Source organism: Mus caroli, unplaced genomic scaffold (assembly GCF_978045245.1).
Source record: "Mus caroli unplaced genomic scaffold, Mus_caroli_1 scaffold_13, whole genome shotgun sequence".
NCBI classification, from domain to species: domain Eukaryota; kingdom Metazoa; phylum Chordata; class Mammalia; order Rodentia; family Muridae; genus Mus; species Mus caroli.
This window is the reverse complement of record NW_028227268.1, coordinates 46,199,555-46,222,704: the sequence shown is the minus strand read 5'-3', so window position 1 is coordinate 46,222,704 and position 23,150 is coordinate 46,199,555. Positions and strand designations below refer to the sequence as shown.

The window sequence follows — 23,150 nt, the reverse complement described above, 5'->3', positions numbered from 1 at the left end:
AGTCAGGAACACATGGGCAACGGAGGCAGCCTTGCTGAGGCTTGCACCCTCACAGGTCTGCCCTGCCCCCAAGACAAATGTGCCACTATCTACTCTCCATGCCTGGCCTCAGGACCTGCCTTGAGTGACAGTAGCTAAGTGTCATATGGTGGCACCCATCTTTAATCCCAGTACTCGGGAGGCAGAGACAGGGATATCTTTATGAGTTCAAGGCCAGCCTGGTCTACAAGTTGAGTTCCAGGACAGCCAGGGCTGTTACACAGAAAAACCCTATTTCAAACAAACAAAGACCCAACCAACCAAAACAAAATAAAAACCCTGGATAAACAAGAAAAATTAGCAACAGAGACACTGGCTAGGAAGAGAGCCTGCAATAGCTGAAACAGAATGAACCCCTGGCAGGACAATGGTCCCAGTCCCCTAGACCATTGGAGGAGATGGTATCTGAGGCAATGGGCAAACCTATGCCTGTTCCATAGCCTCCTCTCCCCAGGTGACTCTAGGATTGTCAAGTGGTTGTGACCGGGGCAAAGAAAAGCAACTCCCCGCCCCCCCCCCCCCCCCCAGAGTAGCACTGAGAGCAGCTGACAGCAGGGCCACAAAACATGAACTTGGGGCAAACGATCCTAGACACCAAGCCCTGGACACTCATATCTGGCACAGGCTGGAGGTAAGGGGAGTCCATCTTTCAGAGAGGCCATTGCTGTGTTCTAGAGCAGGGAGCAACCAGAGGCTGTGATGTGTGCCAGGAAGAGACTTAAAGGGCTGGGGTGGTGGGATAAAAGGGAAAGATGGGGCCAGGCGGTGGTGGTGGTGGTGGTGGTGGTGGTGGTGGCGGGGCCCGTGTGCCTTTAATCCCAACACTGGGAGGCGGAGGTAGGTAGATCTCTGTGAGTTCAAGGCCAGCCTGGTCTACAGGTCTTGGATGGCCAAGGCTAAACAGAGAAACCCCTGTCTAGAAAAACCAAAAAGCAAAAACAAAAATCAGGGGGGAAGGGCCACTGACCAAGGCCCCCCCAAACCCCTACCAACTTCCATTAGTTAAAAACATGCCCTCCACCAGGGAACAGGGACCTGGCTGTGGTCACTGAGTTTATAAACAAGGCCTAGAGGACAAACAGGACAGAGAGTGAAGGAGTTCAGAGAGACTATAGGTCACATGAGTCAATGTGCCAGAAGCAGGCTACCGGGGCAAGAACTACCAACAGGACCATTAGAGAGAGTTACGTAGGGACACTGGAGGGTAGGAGGCTGCTGGGGGAAGCCTTCACTCCTGCTCCAGCAGGCTCCCGACCCAGACTCCCTCTAAGCTCTCTCACTCTGCACAGTAATTAAGACCAGAAGCAGCTCTCCTGTAGCTGACAAAGGTCCCTTGTTCAGGGCTCCTCACACGGTGCCCTGAGCCAGCTGAGAGCAGCTCTAGGAGAAGAGGCCAGCTGCTCTGTGCGGGGCAGGGCCACCTCAGAACCTCCACCACAGCTGCTCTGACTCTGTCACCTCAGGACAACAGATCCTGATGTGGCATCCCAGCTCAAACACAAAGGACACTTTAGGTAGCACCCTCGGGAGGGGACTTCTCCACAAGGTATACCCAGAATTCCTGGAGTAGGGAGCTGAGCCTGCCAACTTAAAAGACCCTCCTAATCTCCCAAGTTTGTTCCAGACCCTGTCCTGAGAGCCTCATGGACTTTCATACTCAGTTCTCATCACAACCCAAATCACAGGTAAAAAAACTGAGGCGCCGGGCGGTGGTGGCGCATGCCTTTAATCCCAGCACTCGGGAGGCAGAGGCAGGTGGATTTCTGAGTTCCAGGCCAGCCTGGTCTACAAAAGTGAGTTCCAGGACAGCCATGACTATACAGAGAAACCCTGTCTCAAAACAAACAAACAAACAAACAAACAAAACAACTGAGGCTACAACCGGTGGAGTAACTCAGCCACTCTCCCAAATAATGACCAGAAGGAGCAAGACATAGATCTCTGATCTGTCTGGTCTCAAAGCTCCTTCAAGGCAGGCAGAAGGAGCAAATCCTCTCATGGTTTCTTTACTACATTGGCAAGTCCTGTTTGAGATCTCTGCTCAGTGCTTGTCACTTACAGGGTGCCCAGCAGGCAGACAAATGCAGATAAAATAGGGAAACATGAACGGATGTGCACTCGGAGCTCTGACCTGCTCCTCCGGGTAGATTCCATAACCTGCATCTTACAAGATGGAGGTGAGGAGAGGGAACAATTCCCACTTAACTGGTGAAGAAACCGAGGCGCCAAGAAGCCAGGGAACCAGAAATTATTTCTTTGACCCACAGCCCAGGACTCTTCCCACAGTCTCAAGTCACTGGGTACCACACTCAGTAACTACCCAAGGGAGGATGGGGAGGAGAGCTGAGCAAAGAAAGGAAAGGGGCCAGACGTGCTCCCTCTCTAGGGGGCGGGGCTAAGGGCGGGGCGGATCAGATGTACTCCCTCCCTAGGGGGCCGATCAGAGGCAGCTTAACCACGCTAAACTCCTAACTGTGACCCAGGGTCGCGGGGCTCTGCTGGGTTTTTGCAGCTGGAAGTAAAAAACAGTGAAGGTGGGAAAGGAGACTTGGAAATTTCCAGCTCCAAAGACTATGCTTAAAAAAAGTGTCAGAGTCTAAGGGTGGAGCAAATGCCAGTGTCCACAGATATGATATATCCAATAATAGTGGAATATTATTGAACCCTTAAAAGGAAGGAAAGGGAAGGGAAGGGGTGTGCATGAACCCTGAGGCATTATGATAAGTAGTCAAAAACAGAGGAGAATGGTGGTTGCTGGAGGCTGGGGGAGGGGAGAAGGCAGTTCGTGTTGAATGGGTATAAAGCTGAGGGAGAAGAAGGTAAAAATGTTTCAAAGCCACACCTGGGTGATGGATACAAGAAAATATGTGGATGGATCCGCACAGGTTGTCCTCTGACCTATACAGGTGTGCTGTGGCATGAGCACTCACTCCTACCCTTCTTTCCCCACAGAACAAATAAATAAGTGTAAAATAATACAGAGGGCTAAGTAGGGCACAGTGGCACATTCCTATAATCCTATACTCAGGAGATAGACGCAAGATGCAAGAGATCAGGAGTTCAAAGCCAGCCTTGGCTACACAGAGAATCTGAGGCCAGATTGGGCTACATGAGCTCCTGTTTGGGGGTGGGGGGGGGTGTTTAAAAGTGTTTAAATACTGCCAGATTTGCCCATTTGGGCACTGGAGGTAGAGACTGGCCTTCGTGACTTCCTCCATTTATAAGAGCTCTGATCTCTTTAAATGGCCCCATCATAAAATCACCCTGGCTTGCCTTTCCCCAGCAGACCCAGCCAGCTTTGACTGGTTGGACCCTGGGAATATGCTAATCAGACAGCAGTTGGGGAGATCGCATCTGGAGTCTGGAATGGTGTAGTTAGAAATAGACCAGGATAAACATAGAGGATTCCCCCTGGGAGCAGGGAACCAAAGCAAGCTAATGGAGGATGCTTCAGGCTGAGCTGGGCTATGGGCAAGCCAGCAGGGAGAGGTAGATAGTGCGGTGGCTGTACAGAAAATCCACAAGGAATGGCTCTGGGGGTCCGAAAAGAAAGGGATAATTCCGCAGCCTGCAAGAGAGATGGAACAAGCTGGTAGGGTGTTTCAGTGAATTTCAGTGGCAAAAGGCAGTGGCCTTGAAGTCACACACTGTCTGCATTCTACCAATAAGTACTGTCATTTACTTACTCAGCCAGCGGCCAATCAAAAGCTTTGCCGACTTTGGATAGAGGTCCCTGAATCACAGGCAACCTATGTGAAGGCAGGCTTGTCATTCATCCTTTGTGGTCTTGGTCTCTTTCTCCTCAAGAGACAGGATTGGATGGCCTTAGACCCTGTAGGCCATCTTCTTTTATTCATTCCTTTACCTCCCTTCCACCTGCCTGGCTCACAGCCCCTCCTGTTCAGGGCAAGCTGGATGCCTTAATTTCCTGGCCCACTCCCTACACATTCCTGCTCCTCTGAGCTCACATGAGGGTCCCTCCCCCAAACTCCTGCCTCATTTCTGCTGATCCAGAGCCTGCCCACTCACTAAAGTAACAGACCCTTAAGAGAACAATTACATGCCTGCTACTATATAAACTGATTAAAAGTACCTTAATAATGTGCTTTTAAAATGTATATCTAAAGACTATATACAGGCTTAAACCGGGGTTTATGATACAATGCCATGAAAATAGAGAAAATATACAAAACACACACTATGATTAAGCCTACATAATAGTGTACACACCCAAGGGAGGGGGGAAGGCACAGAATTACATAATAAAGGGTCGTGGGACTCAATGGGAGGGCTGGTGACTGTCAAGGCTCTTCACAATGACTCTAATTTTTCAATACAAACAAACCCTGCTTTTGGAACCAGCGCTCTCAGATCCCACAGCCTCACATCCTTCTTGAAGTCTTCCTCCCTCCAGCCAAATAACCTTCCCTGTTAGTTTCCACCCCATTCCTTACCCAGAGCAATGAGGGCTGCAGAGCACCCTAGCAATGGGCTTTAGAGTTGGTGGCAGAGGCTCTAGGTTAGGGTGCTGCTGATTCTCCTGACTGCACACCTGGACCTTGGACAGGTTATTTGCTCTCACTTCCTCAGTGTGCTTATCTTTGTGAGCCTTCCTGCCCACAGGATGCTGTGGAGACCCCCTGCAGCCATAGCTGAGGGCTTCTGCAGTGCTGGACTCTAAGTCAGTATTGTGCTAGCATCCTGTGCTGCTGTCTGGTAGCCTGCAGTACAATACTAGCCCTTCAATCTGATAGGGTACCCTACACTTATGTGTATTCACTGCAGAGGCACTGTAAATACCACCCCCCATTTATAACCTGCCTGGCCCTTTTCCATGCATTCTGCGTCTTTCTAGGCACACTATGCAGAAACGTTTTGCGTCCAGAGGTGATACTACTCCAACCAATGGCAATCTGAGGCTCTTGTTATGCCAGACAGCAGGGCATCACTCCAGCTCCATCACCAGACCCAGACCGTTAGCCACGCCAAGGCTTTTTACACCTGGGCTGCGAGACTTCTTGATGAAGCCCTAAGATATACAGACAGAGGACCAAGGAGACAGCATAGCATTCCCTGCATACTGTCAGCAGAGGCACTTTGGGCTCAGTGTCCCATCTGTGAAGCAGGACAAAGAGGTCACCTTCCATGCAGAGCTGTATCAGGATCACATCAGACAGCACTTGGGTCTGAGCTTCTCAGAGCACAAATACTGGACACACATGGCAGTGACCAGTGCTACCATTTGTCTGCACTGATTATAACACACAGCCCTGCCTCCACTTTCAGATGAGGTCCTACACCATGGCTACAAGAGAGCAACCCATCACAGAAGCAAATACCTAGAGCTCAGCCTCGGGGTCCCCTCACTCATCCCAGGCTGGGCTGAGTGGAGGCATCCCCCTCTCTCTCCCCATCGAGCATTCCTTAGGTCCTACCTCCTCTCCCACCAAGCTCTCAGGACCCGGGAAGGGAAGCAGCAACCTGGGTTCCAGAATTAGTAGACACCTTAAACATGTGGCAGCTATGGAAACAGGCTGTCCTACAGCTCCGTGGGGCCTGGCCATGTGGGGCTGTCCAGTGCAGACTATCCATCCAGCCTGGCTGTCTCAGTGGCTCTGAGGTAGCTACAGTGCAGGGCTTTAAGAGCCACATCACCCCCTCCCCAGTGCCCAGGAGATGGTGAGGTGAATCCATGGCTCAGAGCCCGGGTTGTGCTCAGGAGGCTGAGTGCTAGAGAACTTCAAAGGCCTCCTGAGGCCCTGGGCTCTGAGCTGCCCACTCACTGGCCTGGTCGGCTGGCAGCTGGGACGTTTGTGTTTCTTTTAATATCAACTCTCAGGCATTTAACATTCTTCGAAGCTAAAACCAGAAACGTTTTCCTTAGCAGAATGTGCTTTCGGCTTTGCCAAATACAACCTGGCAGCCTCCCCTCCCCCGCGACCTCCATCTGCTCCTGTCTCCAAGAGCCGGTGATTTATGGTGTTTCCTCTGGGCCTGAGCAGCACCGTGAGGGCAGAGGGAGCTGGGCTGCCTGCCATCCAGGGGGAGACTCCTGGCCCCGGGATCTGAGTGGAGAGAGGCAGTGGGCCGCAGTGCTCACTGAGCTGGCTGCCCTGGTCATGCTTACATTTCACAGTCATCAATGGCCCAGGCAGTGTGGCAGCTTCTTACATCGCTTGGCTGCTTGGCTGCCAAGGCTGGCCAGGCCAGCCTGGAACTTGTTCCCTGCTTGTTGCTTGGGCCTTGACCAAGGCCATAGAGGTGAGGGTTTTGCTACTTAAGAGGATATGTGACAGGGATTGGATTCAGAGAGCTTTCTGTCATTCTTATTTCCGAAACAATGAAGGGCTGGCACGTGGTTGCCTAGCAGCACTGTCTCCCTGGCGACAGCACCAAGGAGCAGGGTACAGGTCCCTCAGCATCAGAAAAGCTGTGCTTAAGAACATGAGGCAGATGGCTGGGCCTCGACCAGAGGGTACCACCCCTCTATTTAGATACTGAACCCAAGACAGGTGGGGGATGGGGATACCCACATACCTCCCAGTGGCACCAAGTAAAACACCAGAGAACAATCAACACTGTCTTAAAAAAGAACACAGTGGTTACAACCCTTAGAGGACCCAGGATTTGTTTCTAGCACCCTCTATCCTTAATACCAGGGGGTACAACACCTTCTCTGGTTCCGCCGGCACCAGTCACACAAGCAGTGAATACACATGCACGCAGGCAAAATCCCCATAAACATGAAATAAAAACAAGTATTAAAAAAGAGTGACACATGGGGCTGGAGAGATGGCTCAGCGGTTGAGAGCACTGACTGCTCTCTCTGGGGTCCTGAGTTCGATTCCCAGCAGCCACTTGGTGGCTCACAACCATCTGTAATGGGGTCTGATGCACTCTTCTGGAGTCTGTCTAAGAATAGCTACAGTGTACTCATATAAATAAAAATTTTTAAAAATCTTTAAAAAACAAAAAAAGAGTGACACTCCCTGCCCAGGACGAATTTGGTATGCATGTTGGGGTCAAAAGTTAAGAGACCCAGAGCATCCATGCCTGCCACCCAGCCTTGTCATTATCTCCCTTAAGTTCACAGTCACAGAATCTGCACACACTGTGTCTTAAGGGTGAGGCCACACAAGGTGCCAAGCAGCAGTGTGAATGGCTCCATGCTAAACATTATCTCTCAAGCTTTCTCGAGAAGATAAGTAGATAGCAGCATTTTTCAAAACTGGCACAATGCCTCAGAGATGCAAGTGCACACAGACCCTTCCCCTCATTTCCATCTTCTGGGTACCAGGAAACACTGAGACACGTGCACTCACTGAGGCTCTGACTCTGTTGACATCCTTTCCCTCCCCTCCCCACCACCAAGACCGAGACTCCCGTCACAGGTGAGGACAGTACAGGAACTTGGAGCCAGGCAGCCCTGCTGATCCTAAGCCCTTGTGGTAGAATGGCAACCACTGGGGCACATGTGACTCCCCTCTGTCTCGCGCCCATAGCACACACAGCTCATTACAAGCATCTACATCTCTTCCTGCTTATGACAGCCTCGTGATGCTTCCCAACATAGCATCACACAGAAAACCACCAACAGACTGAATGTTACTATGACAACAAAGGCAAGAACACGGTAGTCTACCTGGGCCAGGTATGGTCGCCAGGGGACCCAGGATCTCTGGGCAGCTGGATCACAGCAAGGAGCCAACTTTGGGTTACTTGTCTTAGCTTTGAGCCAAAGTCAGAAAAGACCAAACAAGGAATAAGAAGGGCTTCTTAACTGTACAACCCTGGCCTACAGCTCCAGGTCTCGCCCCGGTTCCTTACCTGGATCTGCCCCTTGCCCATGATCTTGTCCACAATCTCATTGTTGTCTTTGTTGACCTTGGTCTTGTCGTAGCACTTCTCATAACACAGGATCCTCAGGGACTGTGAACCCTCCAGCTCAATCTCAAACTCCTAGTGAGAGACGGGAAGGAATGCAAGCCCTGAGCTTCTGAAGGGGAGACTTGTGGCTTTCCAATGTCCCAGCAAGTGTGGGTGTTGGCTTTGCAAGGCTTGGGTGGGCAGGACCCAGGAGGGCCACATCACGAGACAAAGAGGGGCACTGGTACTTTCTGGAGTGAGGCCTCTATGTGACTGGTGGAGTGGGGTTGGGGACCTTATCTGAAACCCCAGGATTCACCGACCTAAACACTGGTCTGCAAGCAGACGACTAGTGAAAGTAAAGGATTAGGGAGATACAGCTGGTCCAGCCAGTGATGTAGTCACCCTCTGCAGAGCAAACTGGGACATGAGCCTCCTCTACTTACCTCATCCCACTTGGGCTCTGTCGTGTCCCGAAACACCCTGGTCTTGGCTTTGCTGACAAAATAGCCAAAGGAATCCACCTCCAGAGTACAGTAAAGATCTGTAGGAGGAAGGACAGACATACCAGGTGAGGCCTGACCAGGGGCCAGGACACAGGGAGTGGTCAAGGGCTCAGGAAGGAAAAGGTACAGGCTCTGAGGGGCAGAATCTGAGCTTTAAGCATTAAGCATACATGGATCCTACAGTATCTCTATTGACTACGCAGCCTGGGCAAATCCCTGGGACCTCAGCTTCCTGTGTACAGAAAAAGTGACCACAGGGAGCTGCCACAAGACCATCACAGGTAATGAGGTGGCAAAGGCCCTGAACGTGCCTCGGCACTGACCACTCTGAGTTTCCTCTGGGTGTGCTGTTGGTGTTCGGTAAATCCAGTGTCATGTAGCCCTTTCAATCTCCTAACTATCCAGGGACAAAGGAGGCCCGCTTCCTGTCTCTGAAGTGCTCACTGCAGGAGAGGCAAACTGTAAGTGGCACAATAGCATGGCAGGCGCCGTGACCCTGAGTATGATGGGGACACCAAGTGGAGGCCCATTCACTCCAGAAGCAATGCTGACTGACTGAACGGCTGCTGAGGGGCTGATAGCATGAACTTGGTATGAAGGGGCCAGAGCCAGGAACCCTGAGTTTCTGAGCCTGTGTGTTATATTACTTCACATCTCTGTGACTCAGTTTCCTCACCTGGCAAACAGTTAGGAACTGTAAACTCACTGGAGAAGAAATAGAATAACAAGTTTAATTGAGGGCTGGAGAGATGGCTCAGGGGTTAGGAGCACTGACTGCTTTTCCAGAGGTCCTGAGTTCAAATCCCAGCAACCACATGGTGGCTCACAACCATCAGTAATAGGATCTGATGCCCTCTTCTGGTGTGAAGACAGCTACAGTGTACTCACATACATAAAATAAATAAATATTAAAAAAGAAGTTTAATTGAAGATAGGTTTGGTGGTACACACCTTTAATCCCAGCACTTGGGAAGCAGAGGCAGGTAGATCTCTGTAAGTTTGGGATCAAACAGCTTGATCTACATAGAGAGTTCAAGGCCAGCCAGAGCCACATAGTGTGTCTTTTTGTCTTTAAAAAAAAAATTAACTGAAATGGAGTATTGCTCAGTGGTAAAACACTTGCCTAGTATGTGCAAGGAATGAGGATCCATCCCCAGTACCCCATGCAGTGCATACATACACAATAATATTTAAGCCCACTTTTAGGTCAATAAAAACAAATGTGATTGTCATAATTTTTTTTTTGAGGCATACTAGTGTATTCCTTTAATTCCATCACTCAGAGCAGAGGTAGGCAGATCTCTGCGAGTTTGAAGCCGGCCTGGTCTACAAAGGAAATTCTAGGACAACCAGGGCTACATTGAGAGACTCAATTTTGTCTCAAACAGAATTTTTTTTTAAAAAAGAGATGTTGGGCTGGTGAGATGGCTCAGTGGGTAAGAGCACCCGACTGCTCTTCTGAAGGTCTAGAGTTCAAATCCCAGCAACCACATGGTGGCTCACAACCACCCGTAATGAGATCTGATGCCTTCTTCTGGTGCGTCTGAAGACAGCTACAGTGTACTTACGTATAATAAATAAATAAATCTTTAAAAAAAAAAAAGAGATGTCTTAGACTTATTTTATGTGTATGAGTGTTTTGCCTGCATGTGTATCTGTGCCCCACGTGTGCACCCAGTGCTTGTGGAGACCAGAAGCGAGAGCTGGATCCCTCGAACTGGAGATAGATGGTTGTGAACCACCATGTGGGTGTTGGGAACAGAACTCCAGGCCCGTGACTGCCTTCTATAGAGAAGGAAGCTGAGCCTCAGAAAGGTTAGAAAGCTTGTCCAGCATCACAGAATAATCACAAGATGCGAGTTTGAGTTTCGGTGTCTGTGGATCTAAAGGTAAGGCTTGGAGGAGACAAATGGTGAAGGTGATTTCCCTGCCGAGAGGAGCTAGCTACTAGCTTTCGAGGATAAGTCTCACAACTCAGGCATGTTGGCAGGGCCCCAGCATGGGGAGATCAGAGCTGAGCAGTTGAGGAAAGAGGGTCCTGCATAGTGGAACCTCAGGGACTTGCTATGAAAGATGGACAGTAGCCACACAACTTCTTCCCGGGGCTGAGGAGGCACTTACTGGCTGACTGTTTAAAGCCCTTGGCAGAGTGGACGATGACATGAAGGAAGCCGTACAGTCCTGGAGACTCATCATCTGCAAGAGAGCAAGAGGAGGCTAGAGGTGTTGGAGACTCACCAGCTTTTCCACTCTGAGCTGGCAGGGGCTGGAGGGCAGACAGGGGTCTGTGGTCCACAGCACCACCCGCTGGCCAGCGGGACACAAGTCCATTGCTCACTGTTTTCCCACAGTGTGTGCAGCTCTAGGTAAGAAGGTGTCCTTTCTGCTCAGACTGAGAGCTAGAACAAATGTCTTAGGCCGGGCATTCAGTATCTTCCTCTCTCTGATCATGGTTTACCCCAAGGCTGCCCTCCTCTGCCTAATCCTTCAAAATGAAAACAGACTAATTTGAATCACTTTGTTCTAATAGGAAAGGCAAGGCTCTGAGGGAAGCCTTGGATCTTGTTCGAGACACAAAGGTCCCCAGGCGAGCCTGAAGAAATCTGGCTTTCGAAAGTCCTTTCATGGTCTGAATGGTGGCACATGCTGTAATCCCAGCACTATCGAGAAGGCAGAGAAAGGAAGATTAGGAGGTCCCAGAGCAGATGCCATTCCACATCAGGGGAGCTGACCCTGGCCAGTCTCTAGCCTCAGCTCAGCTCTCCAGCTCAGAAGCCTTCTGTAGGCCCCTGGGATCACGGCACCACTGCCAAACTCCCTTGCTTGGCATTTAAAGCCTACCAAATCTACTTCCTGAGACCCCTGGCCTGATTTCTCATATCCCTCTCTAGTCTACCTAATGTGTCATCCTTCCCTGGCAAATCCTTGCCCCATCCTGCAGCCTTCTTCTGTTCTGCTGGGGTGAGTTCCAGCATCATCTCTAGGAGGCAGACTTTTTACTCAAACTGGATGGGGGCCAAGGAATACCTGAGCCCTGGAGAGAGTATGTCCCATTTACAATCTCTATATATCTGGCAAGAGGACAGTTTCAGCCACATTGGGCAGTGAGATCAGCCACCAGCAGGCATGCCTAGCCTCTTACCCTGGGAATGCTCTGGGAACCTGGACCTGCTGGCTGGGCAGCCTGGAGTTCCAAATCTTACCATCTTTATTGCTGGTGACAGGAATGTTGTGCACGGTCCTAAGCTTGAAACAGGATCCCGTGAGCACCTGGAGCTCCACAGAGCTCAGGACAAAGGCCTGGAGATCTGTGGGAGAAGCCGAGAGCAGAGGGAGCGTCATTATAGGTCCTCAAGAACCTACTGGTATCCTTGCAGGTGCTTCAGGAGATCAGCTTAGTGTCTAGTGTTGGAGTCGGTTCTCTGGGCAAAGGGAAAGTCCTGCAGGTATTCCCATGAGCACAGCTGCGGGTGTCATCAGAGGTAAGAGCTATATGCAAAGAGGCTCATGTGTGTGCGTGGGAAGCAAGGAGTAGAAGGACACCCAACCTAGGACCCTAGATGGCCTGTCATGAATTCACTGTGTGGCTTAATTGGACCTCAACAGAGAGTAACACTCCAAGAGTGCCACCTCCCTGGCATCTTAAGGAGACTCTGAGGGCTAAAGAGAGCCACTGGAGGTAACAAGCTTGGAAAGACACAAGGCCCTTGATGGCAAGGACACCTTCGGAGCAGTGCGGAACCAGGCAGGACTTTACCCTTCTTCTGGAGCTTCTGAATCGCTTCTCTCCACTCCGACCTCTCATAGTCCGAAGACAGAAGAAACAGGTAACTCTGGAGGGAGGGAGAAGCAAGCGTTCAGTGCGGTGGCCACCCTCACCCTCCAGGTGCCCCATCCAAGCCCAATCAGGCCCTCGGAAACTGACGGAGGAGGCAGTTAGGGTGGGGGCTGTCCTTTTTAGGAAGCCAGGTAACAAGAGTGGCGGTGGCAGTGCCAATGGCGGCCAGCAGAGGGCAGTAGCTTACTGCAGCTGGAAGAGCATATCCAGGACTTGGAACTGAGGACTGGGAAATGGGGTTTCCAGCCCCTGCCCCTGATTCCCATGGGTCAGTGCCAGAAGCCACAGGGAGTGGGCAACCTTGTGCTAAGGGAACAGGTGGCCCTCCGCCCCGCTCCTCCTGACCTTTCCATTCCGATTGTGTATCCGGAAAGGGATCGTCGGGGAATTGAGCAGCAGTAAGAACTCATTCTCAAACATCTTCTTTTTGAGGCGCTCAATGGCTCGGCTCTGTCCTTTGTTGGCTTTCTGCAGGAGATGAGACACGGCTGTTTCCCCTCATCCGAAGTTCATATCTCACTCAGCTGTGCTAAGCACAGCGTTCTCCTGTGTGCTAATCAGGTTCTCATTTGCTATAGTTCATGCGGTATTGGTATCTAGGGCCCGCAGGTTTGCACCTCCCAAGAGCCAGCTAATTCCTAACTAACCCTCCTGCGAGCATTACCATTCACATGCAACTAACCCAAGGGCCCTCTTCAGACACCCACAAGCAGGCCAGACAATTAGACCACCCAGCCCCCAGAGCCGCCCCCCCCCAATAGTACTAGAACTACCCCATTCTACACACTTCCTCTGTCTGCTTCACCATAGAAACCCCAATGACCTGACAAGTCCTGAGGCTTTCAAGCGGCCATGGGTAAGGTAGTAAGGCTTCCCCATCACGCAATCACCGCTACTAGAAACCAACAGACACCTTTCAGGACAGAGCCCCAGCTGTGTGTGGTGTGCATGTATGCATTCATATATGTGTGAGCACTTGTGTGTAGGCTCAAAGGTGATGATGGAATCGCCCTTGATCCCTCTTCCACCTTATTTTTTGAGGTAGGGTCTCCCAATCAAACCTAGAGCTCACTGACAGGGCTAGTCTCAATAGCCAGGTTGGTCTGGGGTTCCAAGTGCTGGGATGACAGGATGGCCACCCCACCCAGCCAGTGTTCACATGGGTCCTTTTTATCTGACCTGTGGTTTCTTACTTGAATGGCAAGCACCTTAAACACTGAGCCATCTCCCCAGTCCTTAACGTGTTAGTCTGGCAAAACTCTTAACAAATCTCACAGCCAGCTCTGTGGCAGTGGCTCTCACATCCTGTTGGAAGAAGCTAACAAGTTTCTCAGAAGCAGCTCTAAGTGAATGCACACAGCTGCAGAGACACAGGGAAGTAATGTGGACTGTAAACCCCGCTTCCTACAGGGAATGAACCAGGAACAATCCAAATACCAGGTACATGCTCGGCAGTTGAACAGAAAATAGCTGCTAAAGGGGATCTGACAACCCAGAACTCTAGGTGTGGTTCTGTGTGAAGCTTAAAAAGTACCAGAACAGGATAGGACATGTGCTCTGGTTACACACACACACACACACACACACACTCACTCACTTCAAGTTGTTAACCATGTAAGGTGGCTGATAATCACTCTTGCACTGTCTACTAACGTTATAAGCATCTATTACATTGATGACTAGATAAAATGAGTTTTAAACATTATCAGTGTGGCCAGCAAGGTGACTCAGGGGGTAAACTGAGGGAGTCAGGTTTTTTTTCTTCCATCATGTAGGCCTGGGGACTGAACCCAGGTCCTCGGGTTTGGTGGCAAGTGCTTTTACCCACTGTGACACCTCACCTTCCCCAAGCCACTGCTTTTGAACAGAGATGTAAGGCTACACATTCTCCTCAGACAGCACTTTGGCCTTATCCCACGAGTTTGGAGCTGCAGTATTTTTCTTTCTTTCTTCCTTCCTTTTTTTTTTTTTTTTTTTTTTTTTTTTTGGTTTTTTGAGACAGGGTTTTTCTGTGTAGCCCTGGCTGTCCTAGAACTCACTCTGTAGACCAGGCTGGCCTCGAACTCAGAAATCCACCTGCCTCTGCCTCCTGAGTGCTAAGATTAAAGGTGTATTTTTCATTTCTTTTTCTTTTTTTTTTTTTAGTATAAAATGAAGTTTATTTTGGGACATGAGAAGGGGGATTAAGAAGGGAGTAAAAGAGAGAGGACAGAAACCAGAGAAACAGAGGAGAGAGAAAATAGTCCTTTTGGGAATACATGGGGGAGGGGAGGAGGGAGAGAGAGAGAGAGAGAGACAGACAGACAGACAGACAGACACAGAGATTGATTTTCATTTCTTATGCACTTTCTAAATAGCTTTCCCTTTTTGAGTCCCCTCCTTAAAATACTAACTTTCTAGTTTACTTTGTATAATTTTTCTACAGTGAAGTCTGTGAATATGACCCACAGGCTATTCACTCTGTGGACCAACACAGAACTACCTGTGGCTGGTGTGTGTGTGACAAGACTCTGATCTACTTCTTAGCACATGCTTTGGCCAACTGCTGTACCGGGTCCCCTCTCCCTGTTTAGTTCCCTTGAGATGTGTCAGTTTCTCACAAGGCCTCCTGTGTGTGCTTTTTCTCAAGAGAGCCTCTCTCATTCCTCCTCTCTTGCTTCCCCTTTCTATCATGTGCAATACACGCGGTTACTGAGGAAACATTCCATTTTTAATGTCCCCAGCCCTCCCTCAGCACTTACACAAGCAGGGGCTACCATTCTTGCATCCATCCTCCCTCCCCGATCGCACCTGTAAGCCTGCAGCCCACCTCTCTCCACCTCCCGATCGCACCTGTAAGCCTGCAGCCCACCTCTCTCCACCTCCCTTCGGACACCCAGTTCAAAACCGCCCCGGGGACATGGCTTACCTCCTTCTGGATCTCACTCTTGAGGGCAGAGATCTTCATTTTCATGTCCTCTAGCTCGTGGTCTGGGAAGGGGTGCACCTGGGGACTGGCCTCTGACTCCTCAGGGGATGGGAACACTAAGTCAGCCAGAGGGATGTACCACTTACAGTCATACTGCTGATGCTTTCTGTAAGCAAGCATGGGAGATGTGAGCTAGGCAGAGTAGCCTCTTCAGTGCACAACTGCTCGCCCAGAGCAAAAAAACCTACCCACGAAGGGATCTGCTGAGACGCACGGGAGGCAGGAACACTCCCTGCTCTTGGGGAACGCTAGGCACACACTTGTGGAAGGAACACTGAGAACCAGATCTTGGTCAGCCAGCAGTGAAGCCAAGCTTTTCACCCCAGTGTGACTGGTGCTTTTAAATATCCCAAGTCACTGTGTATCAAGACTGAAGCCTTCCTGGCCGAGCTCATGTTTTCCCATCTCTTGCCATCTCTGCTAGTCTATCCACAGGGAAGCTCCCAATCGCTGTCCTTTAGAGAGGAGATGGGCTAGAGATTCAATTCCGAATGCCAGTTCCAATCCATAGGGAGCATACAAAGTCCTGGGCTGAGAGTCATAGAACTACACCCAAGCTGGGTCTGGTGGCACATGACTTTAACCCCAGCATTCAGAGGTAGAGGCAAGTGGGTCTCTATAAATTCAAGGCCAGCCTGGGCTACATAGACAGATCCATGACAGGCAAGGCTACATAGCAAGTCTCTCTCTCTCTCTCTCTCTCTCTCTCTCTCTCTCTCTCTCTCTCTCGCTCTCTCTCTCAGCCTAGTGGGAAAGGGTGCTATGATTACTATCTGCTGTGGGAGAAAAGCTGAACACCAGGGAGCCCCACATCTTGTTAGCCATGCTGTAGACCATGCCCCTCAGTACTTCCCTTCCCAGCAGGCACTGGGGGCTCCTGGATGCAGCTCAGGAGCACACTCCCAGTACACAGCTTTCTATTGGCATCTCTGTGGTAGTTCCTGGGAGTCATGTCCTCAACTGAAGCCCACAGTGACCTCCTCTCTTCTTCCAATTCCTCTGAGGAATAGATTTGTTCCCAGTTCTGTTCCCTTATGTTACTCTAGGGACAAAGATCTCCCTCTATAGTATGAGGCAACATGTTTAGCATATAATAGGTTATACATGACAGAATGTATCCACTCTACTGAAAAGGAGTTGCAAGTAGCCATGTGACCTTGGGCAACTTACTTGCCTTCTCTTTAGCTTCTGACTTTGAAATAGGGAAAATAACAACCACTTTGTGAAGGTGAGAGGAAGACTAAAAATAATGTATCTGAAACACTTGTCATGGCGCCTGCAGTGGTGGGAGATCTCAACAAATGGCAGCAGATGTAGTGAATACCCATGGAACTGCAGGTAGCAAAAACTTTGTCTAGTAAGGAGAGAATACTTGAGTAAATTATGGCATGTCCACTTAATATCATGCAGGAAAGTAAAGTGTTTGGAAGGACGCAGCAGTGATAAGAAAACGCTTACGGCACGGAACAGGGAAAGCCCAAGCTGGATGAAGTGGTGGCACACACCTCTGATTGACTAGCACCCAGGAGGCAGAGGCAGGAGAGCTCTGAGTTCAAGGCTAGCCTGGTCTACATAGGGTGTTTCAGAACAGCCAGGGCTACACAGTGAGACCTACCTAATAAATAATAATCAGGTAAGTGTAAAAAACAAAAAGCAGTGCCCCAAATCGGGCATTCTATTAGTACAACTATAAGAAAAAACACAAAACCATTTTAAAAAATGGGAAAGAAATATAGTCGCAGAAGACTTATGCTTATGTTCAGGGAGGTTATTTTTTCCTGTAATATATTACAATAATAATAATATCAGCATGATTTCTTTTTAGAAAAGGCTACACAGTAAAACTGAATCGAATATATGTGTGTATGGTCTCAAACTGTAACCCTGGAAGCCTTAAACTTGCTGTGACCTTACTGTGTTAGCCTCCCTACAGATATAAGCCACCACTCTTGGCTAACATGCCTGTTTTTTCTTTTTTTCCCTTTTTATTTTTTTTAAATATTTATTTATTTATTTATTTATTTATTATATGTAAGTACACTGCAGCTGTCCTCAGACACACCAGTCAGATCTCCTTAAGGATGGTTGTGAGCCACCATGTGGCCGCTGGGACCTGAACTCAGGACCTTCAGAAGAGCAGTCGGGTGCTCCTACCCGCTGAGCCATCTCACCAGCCCGCCTGTTTTTTCTTAAAGGGGAAAACAGAAGAAGAAGCACACTGCCCAAGCCAGTTGTCCCTGACTGTGACCCCAAACCCATATCCTCACCCTGCTGAGGTCTTCTTTAGCTTGGCACACAGCAGAACATCTGTGAAGAGAAAGACATGCCGCAGCTTCCGGGAGCTCTCAGACATTTCCACCAGGAAGCCGTCCTTCACCAGCTGCCGAGTCTGAAGGAGAGAGAGCACAGCCCCCACCTGCTCAGAGGGAGGAGAGCTTCGAGGACCCAGCCTGCACTGGCTTGGGAGTCTTGATTGGACTCCAGACTCAGCCCTTTCTCAGCTGCTCTCTCCTCTCATCTCAGATTTATTGTCTGTGCAGCTAAGAGAATGGCGTCTGTATCGTGAAGCAGTACTCAGTGTGGAATAGCACAGTGCAGGGGCACCCCATATGTGACTGACAGTCAGAAGGGGCACCCTTCCCCACAGTTCTCGGCAGCGTCCCCCGGATTAATAAAAACTCTCTAGAATAGTTTGGTTTCTCCATCCTTGGCCATGAACACCTCCAATCTCACATCTCCTCCCAATGGAGAGTTTGATCTAGTTTCAGCTTGTCTTGCTCAGCCAACCCACTCAGGCTCGCCCATGCTACCTTCTCAGTGGATTCTTCAACTACGGATGAAAGACGCTGGAATTTCCCCAAGGGGAGCTATAGCGATCGGGACAGTCAGAAGCATTTCAGTGCTCATGAGACATGTATCGTTTCCTCCCTGCCACCCTCAGAGCTAGTGGGCTTCTCCAGAGCTGTCACCATCTATTCCAGCCTTCCCAGTGTGCACGAAACGCTGTGTGACCTACATACACTATCGTCTGTGGGTGAGCATAACGAAAGGATATGAGTTAGACAACCTGAAACCGATAGCGCTCTATGCCTTCTAGAGATTTTTTTTCAGATATCCTTAGAGTAAAACTAACTAGTGCCATTTTCTGGGATGCTGCAAGCCAGGGCCGGGAACTGCGTACAGACAGCTCCATGCCCCATTAGCCGTGCTCCAGACCCTGTCCCTCATTACTGCCTTTCCCAGTGGACGAGGAAGACTCATAAATGAAACAAAGGAGCAGAAACCCAGTCAGCCTTCCCCCTAAAAGCTACTTAATTACCTCAATTAGACTAAAGGCACTGTATCTGGGCCAGTCTGTTGACCACTGAGGGTCACCGTCTCCCCAGTTCCTCACACTGCTTTCCCACTCTTCCATCAGGAAGCTTCCCACCCCATCCCAGGGGAGATGTATTGCCACATCTAGGTGTTTCTGAGGACATATCGTCAGCCTGGGTGGCCTAGACCATGTCCAGTACTAACCATGCCCAGCACTAACCATGTCCAGTACTAGCGCTTTCTGTTGTTGGGCTCGTTGCCTAGCCCTGGACCTCCAAGTATGTTCCCTAAGTGTCTCCTAGGGGCTCCCAGAGAGCATCATCCCAATGGCAGCAAGGATGTTTACCAAGAATGAGGTCCCCAGAGGTCCAGCTTCTAGTGGGGGGCAACGTGTTTAGTTTGACAGCCCAGTTAAGGATCTAGTTTTGACACTTTTATCTGGGGATCCCCCTGCCAGGCTCAGAGATTATTTTAACAGGTTTATTACAGGGACCTATGAAACAACAGTCTTAAAGTTCTTTTACGGGGGGAGAGGGGAATTGGTTTGTTCGAGACAGGGTTTCTCTGTGTAGCCTGGGCCTGGAACTTGCTCTGTAGATCAGGCTGGCCTCAAACTTATAGAGATCCTCCTGCCTCTGCCTCCCGAGTACTGGGATTAAAGGTGTGCACCGCCACTGCCCAGCCAGTCATAAAGTTCTTAACCTAGGACCTGACATGCTATAGCTAATCAGGGTGGCCAAGGACAGCAGGGACAAGGGACCTGGCCGACTGTCTATTCCTCAGTCTAGGTGTGAAGTTATGCAGGGCCCTGAACTCACCTCTCCCTTGGGGGTTGTGACTGCAGTCCGGCGAGGATCAATGTCCTCGTTAATGCTAGACAGGAAATTCTGGGAGATGCGGAGAGCATCCTGAAGCAGCGGGTAGTCCGGGTGGTCCACGGGTGTGTGCTTCAACAGATCCTGGGGAAAGATGGGGGCGGGGAGTGAGTGGAGAGGAGATGGTTCCAGTTCAGTGAGACGACACACATGCTATCCTCCAAAGAATTCTGAGGGGGCGCTCTCAGGACCCACCCTCTAACTCAGCCATTCCTGTGAAATCAGAACGGAACTAGGGTCTGAGGGGCAGTGGTGAAGGCATTTAGTGTTCCTCTGATTTCTGCTGAGCTCGGGTGACTCTTTTCCCTAGGGACTGCGGCAGGTGAGGCCACACCTCACCAAACAGCTTGGGAACCCTCCTCTACACACTGTACAGCTGCTCCAGGGCCCTGGAGACCATGAGGCAGGGAACAAAGCAGCAGCAAGTGTATGCCTCCTGAGGAGAATTTGGCCAAGTAGCAAGCTTAGTAGCCAGGCTATATTTAGGACACTGCCCCGTTGGCATGGTTACCATAGGCCAGGCTGGCAAAGTCAGGGCCCAGGGACCCTCTCCCTTGTTCCCCAAATGGAGCCTCAATGATTTCAATGCCTTCACACAAAACTCCTAACCCACCCACCTCTGGCCACAATGGGACATGACACTCACGTGAAGGACCAGGGTGCTCCGGGTGACTCGGTCAATTGGCTTGTACAGCAGAGCTGTAGGGAAGGCCGAGAAAGGAGACAGGACGATGAAGTAAAACTCTGCACCATGAAGATGGGCTTTTTACCCCATCCTGTCTTGTTTCTCCAAATGAACAGTCGCTCGGAAGCCAAGAGGGTTCTGTGGCAACTTATACCTCCCTTTTCACTCCGTGGAGAAGCCAAATAAAACAAACACACACAGCTCTGTCCACTCAGGCTCCCTCCACACCTGAACCTTCCTCTCCTCACCCAGGCCTGTGCTGGCTAGGCTCCCCTGGCCCCAGCCCCAGACACACAGACATACCCAGGGAGGCCCTTCAGCATGCTGTGGTGCCCTCAGGACTCCAGGATGGCCAAAGGTACTTGCTACTTTTCCAGAAGGACACCTCCCACCTGTCAGTCACTCTCAGGCTCTTCCAGTCTCAGGACTGACACAGAGCCACATGCTGCATTCATTCCCATTCACACACTTGGCCTCAGCTCTGTGAGAAAAGACTCCTTATGCCCTCAAGCCCGCTGACAAAACAGGATAGGCCTGAGGGGCCAAAAGGCAAGGCAGATCGCACTCCATCCCCAAGCCTGTGGCAGACTGAGAAGCAAGGCTTCCTGAAGGAATCTGGGTGCAGTCTTGCTACAGAAGCCCCAAAGAAGCTGGAGAAAATGCAAGGCCAAGCAGGTCCCATGTGCCACACTCTTCGGTGACCCAGACATTGAATGGCGATTACTCAGATTCACCAGGGACTGGTAAGAGGCTGCAGTCAGCAGCCTAGCACTTCCTATAGACTGCTCTTCCCAACCTAGGGCTGGATATTCAAATGCTGGGACCATGAAGTTTGGCTTCCTGTCACAGGTACTGTAAAAGGCAGGATGTTAGTTGAAGAAAAAGAATCCTGACTGAATGTCCCACAGAATTTGACCAAATCCTAAATTCCTTACACATGGACAGTCCCCAAACCAGTCTCCCAAAGCCCTAGATACCTCGTGAGGTGTTAAGCCATCACTTCAGGGAACACCCTGGTGCTCTGGCGATGTATGCTAAGTGCCCTATCTGTAGCTCTTGTTTGCTTGGCTGCCCATTAGGATCACAGGCAAGCTCTTAAAAGAAACAGATGTCCCCTTCTACACTTCATCGACTAAACCAAGATCTCCAAAGGATTAAAAAAAAGCTATTTTGCTGAGATGGATGTATATCAGCAGCTGACAAATGCTGTTTTATTCCCGTTACTCTTTTGCAGTTCTTTCTTTTTCTTTTCTTTTCTTTTTTCTCTTCTCTTCCCTCTCCCTCTCTCTCTCCTTTTTTTGTTTTTTGAGACAGGGTTTCTCTGTATAGCCCTGGCTGTCCGGGAACTCACTCTTGTAGACCAGGCTGGCCTCGAACTCAGAAATCTGCCTGCCTCTGCCTCCTGAGTGCTGGGATTAAAGGCGTGCGCCACCACTGCCCTGCTGCAGTCCTTTCTTAACCAGCCATTTCTAGTAGCCCCCCTGATGACCCACAGGGGATGGAATGGGCCGATCCATGGGTTTAGGGTGTACTGGGACAGTGAGAGCAAGGGTTGGCCGTGCATGTTGGGTCTCATCTCTGAGGATGTCTGAGGCACCCCATCCACCTGTAGCTCAGGCATCTGCACTGCAGTGTGAGAACTCATACTAGAAACACTGAGACCTTGTGGCGGGCACAAGGTCAACAGACACAGGCTGGGGTGGGCCCGAGTCCCCTCCCCCAGGAAAGCTGACACTGAAACATCAGCTTCTGCAGCCCTCTCTGGGTCCCAGGAGGAAAGGGTTTCTGACTAAGCTCAGAAGTCTGCAGAAATGGTGGATCAGGTTTCAGGGGGTATTAATATACCTGAAGTCACCTTAAGAGTCCATCTGACAGGGCCGTGGAATGAATCCTGCAGTTTTGGTCAAGGGGGATCAGGTGTGTGGGAGGAAATCAGGCAAGGAGAGGTAACCCCCCATCCCCGGTGCTTTTGTGGCCCTCCCCCACCCTCCTCCACCCCCCTGGCTTCTGAGTGGTCCTCTGTGCTCCACAAGCCCCCACCCCTTCTCTGTTCCTGGGCTCTGCAGCGCTGCCCATTTTCTACTCCTGTATCATGCTTTCCTCTCTCTTCCTGGGATAGGTGCCACCCAACACACTGTCTTGCTCATCTTTCTCCCTCCTCCAGGAAGCCTTCCTTGACTATACCTTTATAAACACCAGAAGTCAGAATACTATTATGAACAAGCTGGTCTCCTATCACGTGTCATGGAACTGCCTTACGTACACTGTTTCCTGTCACTAAAAGTGAACACAATTTTCACTAGCTCAATTTTATGGTGCAGAAATTCAGGCACAAATTACTTGCCTGGAATCACAAAGCTGTGAAAGATATATGGGATTTGAATTTTGGTTCACCCATGCACTTATAATTGGACTGCCTTCCTCAGAAGAGAGTGGCCAATGGAACTCCACATATAAGAGTTCTGGAAAAGACTCCATCTACCCAGGTGAGTGCTTGCTGCAGAGCTAGTTCCTCAACCTACTCCCCACTTTGAAGCAGACTTCAAAGATTATGGAATCATGGGGACCAAAGAGACCCTGGGCTCCAGGTCTCAGGTCTGCTTCATCAGGACATTCCTTCTAGGGAGGGAATGGGGAGCAGAGAGCTGATCCTTTCTCCTTGTTAGAAAATCAGCACAGACATGCAACTGGCCCCTCAACCAGGCCCTGCATTTCTTCCCTGACCTCTGACAGGCCATCAAGTCCCACTGTTCCCTGGGTTCCCCCAGCCTGTCAGAGTCAGCTAACTGGCAGCACAAAGGCTGTCTCCACCATGAGCACCAGACACAGAACAAGCCAGGGAAGATGAAGGGACCGTGGTCCTGAACAGCTCCCTAACATACAGGCCTCTGGGAAAGAACTGGAAAGCTCATCTACCATCTTTCCTCCAGCAAACTGCCGCCCCCCACTCGGTTCCTGTGAGAGGAGCCCCAGGTTACCACGGAGATAGGCAAGCAAAGTGACTGAGAAGGGTAAAGACAAAGCGCCTGGTAGGAGGGAAGAGGAAAGGTCCTTAACC

General features: G+C 50.3%; 1 protein-coding gene across 6 annotated transcripts in view; it reads right to left on the bottom strand.

Moving 5' to 3' along the window:
- Abr (ABR activator of RhoGEF and GTPase) overlaps window positions 1-23,150 on the bottom strand; it is a 196,391-nt gene that overhangs the window by 28,464 nt on the left and 144,777 nt on the right. For all 6 annotated transcript variants that reach the window (XM_021175886.3, XM_021175889.3, XM_021175887.3 and 3 more), the window contains 10 exons: window positions 20,054-20,106; window positions 19,351-19,491; window positions 17,485-17,606; window positions 15,158-15,323; window positions 12,595-12,717; window positions 12,169-12,244; window positions 11,615-11,719; window positions 10,533-10,607; window positions 8,352-8,449; window positions 7,867-7,998 (listed from right to left, as the gene is read on the bottom strand). In XM_021175886.3, the coding sequence (XP_021031545.2) occupies window positions 7,867-7,998; window positions 8,352-8,449; window positions 10,533-10,607; window positions 11,615-11,719; window positions 12,169-12,244; window positions 12,595-12,717; window positions 15,158-15,323; window positions 17,485-17,606; window positions 19,351-19,491; window positions 20,054-20,106 (1,091 nt within the window). The remainder of the gene's footprint in view (window positions 1-7,866; window positions 7,999-8,351; window positions 8,450-10,532; window positions 10,608-11,614; window positions 11,720-12,168; window positions 12,245-12,594; window positions 12,718-15,157; window positions 15,324-17,484; window positions 17,607-19,350; window positions 19,492-20,053; window positions 20,107-23,150) is intronic.